The 12,015-nt window shown below is 34.6% G+C and overlaps 1 protein-coding gene across 1 annotated transcript in view; it reads right to left on the bottom strand.

The window, feature by feature from the left end:
* The window catches only part of FNBP1L (formin binding protein 1 like), a 122,038-nt gene that overhangs the window by 34,248 nt on the left and 75,775 nt on the right, over positions 1-12,015 (bottom strand). Inside the window, exons 3-5 of the mRNA XM_065872358.1 lie at positions 2,755-2,808; positions 1,326-1,982; positions 469-531 (exon numbers count right to left, since the gene is read on the bottom strand). Of these exons, the coding sequence (XP_065728430.1) occupies positions 469-531; positions 1,326-1,391 (129 nt within the window). The 5' untranslated portion in view covers positions 1,392-1,982; positions 2,755-2,808. The remainder of the gene's footprint in view (positions 1-468; positions 532-1,325; positions 1,983-2,754; positions 2,809-12,015) is intronic.

The raw sequence follows: 12,015 nt of genomic DNA, 5'->3' as shown, positions 1-12,015 counted from the left end.
GAAACACTCAATTATAGAATCACTGAACTGGAAGAAACATTTCATATAATCTAGTTCACTGTCTTCATTTTTCATTTGCTAAAACTGAAGTCAAGAAAAAATCAGGTGCTAAGGAAAAGGCAGAATTAGAATCTAGTTTCTCTTAGTCACATGGTCTTCCAGGACATATCAATATTTCCTTATTACTTCTATCCTCTATCAATATTATATAGTAACAATGGCAAAGTCAAAAAGAATCTTCCTAAATGTTTACAATTATCTGAAGATTATAGAATTGGTACAAGTACAGAACCATGTAGAAAAAAGGAAAACAGACAAAATGGTCTCATATTCTCTACTTACACCAATGTCAAATTATAAATAATACTACATTGAGAAATATTAAACTCAAATAGATATGAAGCATAAGAGCATTTAGAGCTAAATGCTACAAAATTTTATGTTAAACATGAAAACACTATAACTCACATTATCCATCTGTTTCCAGCACATGTCAAGGTATTGCTGAGCTTTTCGTCCCTCTTGAAGATGCTGAAGATCATAACAACAACCAAAAAAACAAACAAAACAAATTTTTAAATTACAATACCAATTAAAGCCTAAAGTCCCCAAAAGGCTTTTCACTTAATTTTTTTTTCAAGGTACTAATTATGTAAACTTTATCAAGACTTAGGAATAGATTATTAGTAAAGCAAAAATTCTCTAAAATGCATTTTATAGACTATTATTTAAATATTTTAAATATAATCTTTAAGACAGATATAATCTCTTGGAAAATACATGATTATCTAAATAGGGGTTGACAAAGTTTTCTATAAAGGGTCAAATAAACATTTTAGGCTTTGCAAACCACACGGTCTCTGTCTCTGTTACAAATATTCAACTCTGCTAATATAATGCAAAAGCAGCCACACACAATATATAAGTGAATGAGTGTGCGCCTGTTCCAATAAAACTTTATGGTCACTAAAATTTGAATTTCATATAATTTTCACATGTCATAAAATATTCTTTTTTTCATTTTCTTTTCAACTATCTAAAAATGTAAAAACCATTCTTAGCTCATGGTAACTAAGAAACAAAAACAGGCAGTAAACTAGATTTGTCCCACTGGCTGGAATTTACCAAACCTCAGTCTTAAATCCAAAAGGATCACAAATTAGCAAGAATGTCTTGAGATAATTTTAGCTAGAAGAAATTTAGAGAAATAGAAAACCAGTTTATGCTGTATGACTATACATTATTTTAAAAAGCAAAGTAATTACTTCATTTCTGTGAAAATATTTCATATACTATTATAACTGTATAAAAATGACAAGAATTACCATTTTTCTTTCAGTTTTCAGATCATGAGCATATCTCATTAATTCACCATAAACTCTGTGCGCCATTTCTTCTGCTACTACTTCTCGCTGTCCTGCATAGTCATTTAACTCGTTAAGGATGTTAAAAAAGGCTATACACGAAGTAAACCTGACAAAAACATATTAAAAATGGTGAAATTTATTTTTACTTTCATTATAAATGTTTTTGTGAGGTATAGATTGAGCCTGATACTTAACAAATTTTAACATATTCAACCTAAATCTCAGCTACTAGCTCTAAATTAACTTTGTATGAAAAGAATCCTGCTTAAGCTCAAGTTGTACATGTTTATATATCTTCGGGCAGTCTTAATTTATAAATAAAAGGATATTTGGGGTCAAAAAATAATAAGAATACTACCTGCAGGCTCTTTTAGCATACTGTAATCTCTTAAGTTGCCAATTAACTGCCCTGAGCTTGGGAATGAACTTGGTTGGATTCCTAGGCTTGGCAGCTGAACCTATTACAGAGATGATATGCTTGCTCTAGAGGACAGAACCTGCCAATTATACCACTCAAATGCATCTTGATGGGTGATCTACAGAACAATTTTGCTATCAGCTCTGGACACAGCTGCCTGTATGCCTGCCCACATCCTGAATGCAACTGAAGTGCCGCTATGGTTGGCACCACAGAGGGGTAAGAAGGGGCAAAAATAAGGGTAAAAAGAATGTGTGCGGAGGGAAGGAGAGAAACAAAGAGAATCACTGTATTAAAATGTATAGATCTACTTGAATACACTGCCGGAACACTCTTACATAAGCTGAAGGTGGACAGCTCAGCTAGGACTCCATTAACACTAAACCTGAGAATCCTCTAACAACTGACAATTACACACAAAGTTGTTTTAAGTCTAGTCTCCTTTTGTTTCTGCATTTTACAACCATCCATGTATCCCCCTGTTTAAGAATGCCAAAAAGCTCATAGGCAAAGGTTTACTCATAGGCAAACCTTTTATTCAGAGTTCCAAAATTACCCTGAAAACCTTATTCCTTTTCATTACCCCTTTAAACCAACCAGCCAAATTGTTTTACTACTTGTAAAAGTAAAAGCAAGAATCTAACAAGCTGACAGCTACAAAATAAAGTATGGAAAAAATACCCTTTTCTTCTGGAGACTACATCATTCAAGTGGAGTCCCAGTCCACCTATTACTTAGAAATCACACTTCAACTATTCTAAAAAGCTATTATCAAGCCCACTGAAGTATGCAACCTCGTAAGAAAAAACAGTAGTTTCCTCTTTCATAAACATTATGATTTTTTATTAAAATAAACTTTTAAAAATCTTTATAAAAAGCTAATGGCATAATATTTATTTTACTAAATAACAAAAATATAGGTCTTCTTTTAAATTTTAATATGCAACCGTAAATAGGTATATAATTTACCTTGGCTCTTCATCTTTGGTGGAACGTTTGGGACAGTACTTCTTAACCAGATTTCTATAGGAAGAAGATTTTTAAAAATTTACTAATATACTGTTGTTGAAATTCAAATACTCTAAAAGTTTCCAATTTCATTATATGAAGAATTTAATGATGGAAAAAAATTAAGACAGCAACATGATCACCTATTACCATCATAATAGACAATCATTACTTACATTTTCTCGTTAAAATACTGTTTCCTGTAGAAAGAAATGTTATTTCTATGTTTATACGAGTGTAATAGTAACAATTTGGTTGATTATGCTATCAAACTAAAAAGAATTAAGAGGAAGAATAAAAGAAACAAAGTACACAGTATATGAAACAAAGTACTCAGTATATGAAACTGAGTTATGGCAGAAAGACACGTATTTCAAGGAAATACTATCATTATTTTCTTTTGTAAATCAGGGATTATAATACTAACTAAGGTAAAATGTAAACAGATGCGGACCCACTACAGGATAAAAGAACAGTTCGTCAGTATCCTCTGTAACTCTACTTTTATATGAAAATCACTATGTGATCCTTAACCTTCTCTTTCTTTAGGCAAATGAATTAATTCCAATTGTAACTTTCTCTGCCTGTATCTATGTCCATTCTTGACAGTCTCGGACTAGAATGCTACCTCATTTCATCTTTGCAAAATCAGAGGCAGACAAGCACATGGACTCTGGAGTCAAACTGGACTACGTGGGTTTTGTGTGGCTTCTGTGTGACCTTGGGCAATTTACTCACACTCTTTGTGCCCAGTTTTCTATAAATGGTGATACACAGTACCTCTAACCCATAAGGTTATGAGAATTAAAGTAGACAATACTTGCAAAGCATTAACCACAGTCCTTTATACCACGCTCCTGAAAATATGATCCATGGACCAGTAAAGGTCCAGACTCCTCATTACCTATCCCACAACAAGCTAAGTACAGAAGTTGAGAGTAGTTTTATAAATGTTGAATCTAACAGTAAAAAAAGTAGGGCCTGTATTTCATATGTCTCTTCTTATGTCATTTTTTTCTAGCATTAAATTTTTATTGTATTTTATAAAAGCATCAGTAGAAACTTTAAAAGAAACTAGTCCATCATCACAAATAATTTGAGATGTACTGGTTTAAACTATAATATCTATGGAAATCAGCAATTATGAGGTAACTGATTAACTTATTATGGTTATAACCACAGTCTCCAACCTATAAATGGGTTGCATTCTGGAAATTACTTTTAAAGTCAGTGATTTTCAACCATGAGTCCCTGAATTACTTTAAAAACAAGTCAAACTTGGGTGAAGAACATTCCAAAGAGCAAGCAGTTTCAAATTCTGAACATAATTTTGTATATCAACATTTTTTTTTTTTGTATATCATTTTAAGCATTGTTTAGAGTTATAGGCTATAATTGACATTTGTTGTCTATGCCTACCTGCATCACTCACTATGCTTTTTTATTCTGTAACAGTTTGTAGCAGACATATTTCTGCTCATCAAAGAACCCTATTGGGCCTTCCCTGGTGGTGCAGTGGTTGGGGGTCCGCCTGCCGATGCAGGGGACACGGGTTCATGCCCCGGTCCGGGAGGGTCCCACATGCTGCGGAGCAGCTGGGCCCGTGGGCCGTGGCCGCTGGGCCTGCGCGTCCAGAGCCTGTGCTCCGCAACGGGAGAGGCCGCAGCAGTGAGAGGCCCACGTACCGCAAAAAAAAATAAAGAAATAAAGAACCCTATTATTTCACACATTTTCCAGCACACTTGCAGTTAGGCAGAACCATGTGGCTAATTCTGTATAATGGGCTGTTAGCTCTGTGTTACGTACTAAGCTAAAGCATTATAGCTCATGCATAAACGTCTGGGCTTATTCATTCCCTGATGAAGCAACTGTGGAGGCTTCATGTTAAGATCAAGGTGAAAACAGTATGGATTCTTGAGTTACCACATGGACTACTAGAGTTATCACCTAGCCTTGTGGCTGACTTTGCATGAGCAAGAAATAAGCTTTTGCTGCATAAAGTCCCTGAGATTTGGGAGTTATTATTCTAGTACAGCCTAGCATAACCTAAACTACAGCTCCTCTATTGTCACGTCTACGTAATTGTGGTGGGTTGGTCACATATAACAGTCCAGAAACACTTATTTGATCCAGGCCCATTAATCCAGGCCATAGTCAATGCTAAAATTTCTGTTGAAATTCTTGGTAAGATATGTTTTTCTTTTTTTTAATTTTTATTTTATATTGGAGTATAGTTAACAATGTTGTGTTAGTTTCAGGTGTACAGCAAAGTAATTCAGTTATACATATAAATATATCTATTCTTTTTCAAATTCTTTTCCCATTTAGGTGAATACTGAGCAGAGTTCCCTGTGCTGTACAACAGGTCCTTGTTGTTCATCAACATGTTCTCTTTATGCTGAAGCTAAGTTGATAGGACACAATCCTGGAGGCCCCACGTGTAAAAGCCTACTTGGGTATTAAATCAACAGAAAGGACAACAAAACCAAGAGAAAAAGAGAGAAATTCTTACTTTTCTGAGTACCCAGATCCCTAAACTTTTCAGTCAAATAAGCCATAAATTCCTTTCTTTGATTAAACCAATATGACTTGGGCTTCTGACACTTGAAAGAATTATGACTACTACCACAGATATTAACACAAAAGTCTTAATGTACTCATAGCTTAAACACAGCATAAACAACACTAATTTGAACTCTAGCTTCTGGGAGGAAGAGCACAAATACCACAAGAGGGAAGGGGAAGAAGAAGAAAGTAATATTACTTTTACCTTTTGAGCATGCACAGTTAATCCTCAGCAATTTTTTAAAATTTGTCTTGCCTCTCTTATGTAAAGTCACCCATCTATGGGAAGCTCTTCCCAAGCCCCAATAAAGCCCTCAGAAACCATATACAAACCACTAAGACTCCATCCAAGCCTACCCTGCCACTAGAAAAACTACAGCATGGTCCAAAATGTTCTTGTATTCCACTAAATCAAAACTTCTATTCTAGGAAAACATATGCCCTAGAAGAAGACACAACAAATTATTAATAGTACTCATTTCTAGGGAGAGGGGCTGGGAAGTGACTAAAATTTAAATGTGTTACAGTGATCATATACTGTTTTTTTAATTTAAAAACAAATTAATGATAAAAGCATACCCAAAGAATTTATCCCCTCAAAGCAGCTGATCTCAGTTGGGCCTTCTAAGAAAACAGTCTGAAGTCGGCAAAAATACACACCAAGGTGTGACTGGTTACTAAGTCCCACAAATCCTTGCTTTGAATTTTTAACATAATATGCTTATTAGGTCAAATAAATCTCTGGCTTGTCTTAAATATGTTAAGTGTAAAACAGGCAGGTTCCTCTTAAACTAAAAATATTTTAGGCAATTCATCTCTCTCAAGAAATCTGCCCTTAGAACCCTCTTGCACTGTTGGTGGGAATGTAAATTGATACAGCCACTATGGAGAACAGTATGGAGGTTCCTTAAAAAACTAAAAATAGAACTACCATATGACCCAGCAATCCCATTACTGGGCATATACCCTGAGAAAACCATAATTCACAAAGAGTCATGTACCACAATGTTCACTGCAGCTCTATTTACAACAGCCAGGACATGGAAGCAACCTAAGTGTCCATCTACAGATGAATGGATAAAGATGTGACACATATATACAACGGAATATTACTCAGCCATAAAAAGAAAGGAAATTGAGTTATTTGTAGTGAGGTGGATGGACCTAGAGTCTGTCATACAGAGTGATGTCAGCAATAGAAAAACAAATACCGTATGCTAACACATATACATGGAATCTAAAAAAAAAAAAAAGGTTCTAAAGAACCTAGAGGCAGGACAGGAATAAAGATGCAGACGTAGAGAATGGACTTGAGGACACGGGGAGGGGGAAGGGTAAGCTGGGATGAAGTGAGAGAGTGGCAGGGACATATATACACTACCAAATGTAAAATAGATAGCTAGTGGGAAGCAGCCACATAGCACAGGGAGATCAGCTCAGTGCTTTGTGACCACCTAGAGGGGTGGGATAGGGAGGGTGGGAGGGAGATGCAAGAGGGAGGAGATATTGTAATATATGTATATGTACACCTGATTCACTTTGTTATAAAGCAGAAACTAACACACCATTGTAAAGCAGTTATACTCCAATAAAGATGTTAAAAAAAAAAAGAAGAAATCTGCCCTTAGAACCCTCCTACACTGTTGGTGGGAATGTAATTGGTACAGCCACTACTGAGAACAGTATGGAGGTTCCTTAAGAAACTAAAAATAGAGCTACCATATGATCCAGCAATCCCACTCCTGGGCATATACTGGAGAAAAACATGGTTCGAAAGGATACATGCACCCCAGTGTTCACTGCAGCACTGTTTACAATAGCCAAGACATGGAAGCAACCTAAATATCCATTGACAGATTAGTGGATAAAGAAGATGTGGTACACATATACAACAGAATACTACTCAGCCATTAAAATGAATGAAATAATGCCAGCTGCAGCAACATGGATGGACCTGGAGATTATCATACTAAGTGAAGTAAATCAGACAGAGAAAGACAAATATCATATTATATTGCTTATATGCAGAATCTAAAAAAAAGATACAAATGAACTTATTTACAAAACAGAAACAGACTCACAGACTTAAAGAACAAACTTATAGTTATCTGGGGTGGGGGAGGGGAAAGGTGAGGGGGAGGGATAGACTGGGAGTTTGGGATTGACAGGTACACACTGCTGTATTGAAAATAAATATCCAACAAGGACCTACTGTCTCAGCTCAGTACTCTGTAATAACCTAAATAGAAAAAGAATTTGAAAAAGGATACGTGTATATGTGTAACGGAATCACTTTGCTGTACATCTGAAGCTAATACAACATTGTTAATCAACTATACTCCAATATAAAATAAATATTAAAAAAAAAAAGAAAAAGAAATCTGCCCTTAGTGTCAGTTTCCCTAGGCTACTGTTTTTGAAATTTTCCTCTCTTCTAAGTCCAGAGATTCTCCAAGTAACCAATTATGATAGCAGTTTTTATATGTAAGACATGTTTTGAATAGCATGTTATGAATCAGGAATTAATTAAAACCAAGTTTTATACAGATACAATACATATTATAGAAATTATAATAGATGTCATAGATAAGCTAATACTTTGTTTTGATGTGTGTGTGTTTCATCCATGTTTTCTAAGAACCTTAGGATCATGCACTATGGATACAGAGGAATTAACACTCTTCCTTCAGTAGCCTGAGAAGGCTTCTAAATGTAATGGGTTTCTCCAAATATTATAGTATTTCCTATATATCCTAATTGTATATGTGATATTAAATATATCATACTACTTAATTTATATTTAAATTGCTGATTTTAATATTTTTTACCCATTCTAGTTTTGTCATGTTTATATGAGTTTTAGTGAAAATTATAAAGTATTCCAAATAATTTCTCAAAACTTTAATTCATTTTTATTTAAACTACATTTTACAGTTAAATGATGAGGTACAAGAAACCTCAAAAAATTTTAAGCAGAAAATCACCTCTATACGTTTTCAATCTTTCAACATTTGAGAGGCTCTGAGCTCTAATTACTGTTTAAGAGGTGATCAATACCATATTTATTTGTAAAATGGGACACAAATCATACTATGGCAGAAGGGTAGTATTAGATATCTGAGACTGACTAGTATCCCTTTTCTTAATTGCTGTCCCTATATCTAACGGTTAACATGCTTAGGAATTACCAGATTAAGACAAACAGCCCTATTTGTGGGCCTCAGCTAAGTAATCCAGAGATAGAAAACTGAATCTGGCTGGGCCGAAGAGTTCTCTTACTGGAATTTTTAAGTGTTTGTACCTGATACAGCTTTGAGATCAGTACGAGAGCTGAATCTCTGAGACATAAAACTGAATGTTGGTGAGTATACTTCCTGCCATGTGGAGAAAAAAGGCCAGTCTGCACTGAAAGAATGAAGCCAACACATAAAAAGAAGCCCAAAAAGGAGCGGGAGAGGGGGGGTGGGGGGGGCGGGGAGAAGGGAAGGAAGGAAGGAAGGAAGGAGGGAGGGAGGGAGGGAGGGAGGGAGGAAGGAAGACAACAAAGGTCTCTGGTTCTCTGGCTGTGTTTCAGATCCTGACTTTTTTTTCCCCTGTGACCTAGCTGCATCCCAAGACTTCCAGCAGCTGAACTGTTCAACCTCTTCTTGAGCTCAAGTTAAAAAATCAAATCAATTTAAAAAAACAAATTAATAAAAGATATCAATAAATAAATCAATAAATATCTCTTCTCAATAAATTTACCATTAAACAAAGTAGCTCACTGGGGTTTCCATCACTTACAGACACAAATCTTTCCTCATATAGTGGAAAACTGAATGTAAAAGATATCCACATACAAAAGAATGAAGCTGTACCCCCTACAACCATATAAAAACATTAACTCAAAATGGGTCAAAGATCTAAACGTAAGAGCTAAAACTATAAAACTCTTAGAAGAAAACATAGGGAAAAGTTTTACAACATTGGATTTGGCAATGATTTCTTGGATATGACACCAAAAGCACAGACAACAAATGAAAAAATAGATAAAACAAACATCAAAATTTTAAACTTTGTGCATCAAAGGTCATGATCAACAGAGTGAAAAGGCAACTGTGGAATGGCAGAAAGGATCTGCAAGTCATATATCGGATAAGAGGTTACAATCCAGACTGTATAGAGAACACCTAAAACGCAATAATAAAAAAACAAACAATCCAATTTTAAAAATCGGCAAAGAATTTGAATAGCATTTCTCCAAAGATATACAAACGGCCAGCCAAGCATATGAAAAAATACTCAGTGTCACTAATCATTAGGGAAGTGCAAATCAGAGCCACAATGAGATTTCTTACACCCATCGGAATGGCTACTGTCAAGAAAAAAGAAACAAAGAAAACACCCAGAAAACATTAAGCGTTGGCAAGGATGTGGAGAAATTAGAACCCTTGTGCACTGCTGGTAGGGATGCAAAATACATCAGCCACTGCAGAAAATAGTATGGTAGTCCTCAAAAAAATTAAACATAGAATTACCATAAGATCTAGCAATTCCTCTTGTAGGTATATAGCCAAAGAATTGAAAGCAGGGACTCAGATATTTGGACACCATGTTCATAAAATCATTACTCACAATATGGAAAAGGTGGAAGTACCCCAAATGTTCATCAACAGATGAATGGATAAACAAAGTGTGGTATTATCTGTACAATGGAATAATATTCAACCTTAAAAAGGAAGGAAATTCTGATACATTTCCCAACATGGATAAACCCTTACAACATTATGTTAAGTAAAATAAACCAGTCAAAAAAAAAAAAAAAAACAAATACTGTATGATTTCACTTATGCAGTACCTAGAGTAGTCAATTTCACAGACACAGAAAGTATTAATAGAATTGCCAGAGCCTAGAGGAAGGGGAAAATGGGGAGTTGTTTGATAGGCAGAGTTTCAGTTGTTCAAGATGAGTAAGTTCTAGGAATTGGTCACAGAGCAGTACGAATATATTTAATATACATATTTATATTTCAGCTTAAGATACAGCTGAAATACACACTTAAAAATGATTAAGAGAGTAAATTTCACGTTAGGTACATTTTACCACAATTTTTAAAAATTGAATGTAAAAAAGTGATTACTACAAGTAGTATTAGACAAATTCTGAATACTGTATTTCTTTTTTTTAAGGGACATGCTTCATTCTCATTATACCTCTACTGGTGGTAAATGGCTAAATAGACCGATAACAAGAAGAAATAAGAGGACTTAAGTATTTATGCCTGAAAGACCTAGAAGAAAAACCAAACAAGCTTCAATGGATGTGAAGGTAAACAAAGTATTTCACTTCTTAAAAATGCCAGTTCCTAATTTTGCTTGATCTTTAGCCTGTCAAGGATACACAGTATCTAAAATGTGAAGGGGACTATGCATTTATGGTATCAGCTTCATAGTCTATACCCAAAGAATATATTCAACAATTCATTGCTATTTAGGATGTGATAGGCATAACAATGTGATCTCTAATCAACCTGCAAATCTTCCAGAAGAATATTTTCAGGCATGTTCAAGACAGAAAAGAGGAAAATTATTTTATTGCTCAATTTAGACTGAGGAAGGAGCAGATTGGCACAGACTTAAGTATTATACTTTTCGGAGAAATTTTGTTCTGCAAGTTGATAACTTCTGTTTTCCTTCTAAATATTAGATTCTTAAAGCAGAACTATATAACACAGCCCTAGCTTCAAGTCAGCAGCTTAATCTATCTGATTTGCCTATATTTTAAACCTAGAGGATGATGAAATAAACATTTTGTCTCATTTTAGACACTCCTACACAATTCAAATGACGAAACAAATAACTCAGAAATAAAACTATTAAAGGCATTATGAAAGAGCTAAGAGATTAAGTGATCTATATAACCAACATCATTGACAACCTTCTTATTTCTTTATAGTTGTTTAAACAAGATCTTTAAATCCTTTTCACTGAAAAGCTCACTATCAAAATGTTTACCACAACTGGGTTGAACTTATTTTCTTTCTTAAGAGCTTTATGTTTTACTTGTTAGGTTCTGCTTCATTTTTTAAGGGAACAGTTTAATATAAAAATCAGGAATAGGCTTCATGATTCTTGTTAAGGTGATGAGCTTGAATTTCTTGACTAGTAAAGCAGTAGAGGTCATTGATTGAATCATTCCACAAAAGTTTACTGTTGTATGCTGACTACAGGGCAAGTACTCTACAGGTCTTAGAAATAGGACAACAAAGATCAACAAACTCTTATGAAGATTAAATGAGATCGCATCCTACATAAACTGAAAATGACAAACAACCCTATTGCTGCAAATGTAGGTTAGTAGTCTGGTGGATAATTAAGTTGAGAGTTGGGGGCATCTTTTAGGTATAACAGAATGAACTGAGATAAAATTAGAGCTCCATGGCACACAAAAAGTACAAGGATAGGAGCAGAAAAAATGCCAATGATCGAGAAACAAACAGCTAGAAAACTGAAAACAAAAATAAATTTTAAAAAAATTTTAAAAAACAAAAAAAAAGCTAAAATATTGTAACGATAAGTATATGAAGTCCAAATCAAACATATCAAGAAAATATAGTTATATTACATTAAAAAAAGGTTCTCCAATTGTCATGCTATTTCCTCTCCTCTGATAAACCA

This window comes from Phocoena phocoena, chromosome 1 (assembly GCF_963924675.1).
Source record: "Phocoena phocoena chromosome 1, mPhoPho1.1, whole genome shotgun sequence".
NCBI classification, from domain to species: domain Eukaryota; kingdom Metazoa; phylum Chordata; class Mammalia; order Artiodactyla; family Phocoenidae; genus Phocoena; species Phocoena phocoena.
Note: the sequence above shows the minus strand (reverse complement) of the source record. Positions and strands in the feature narration are given on the sequence as shown.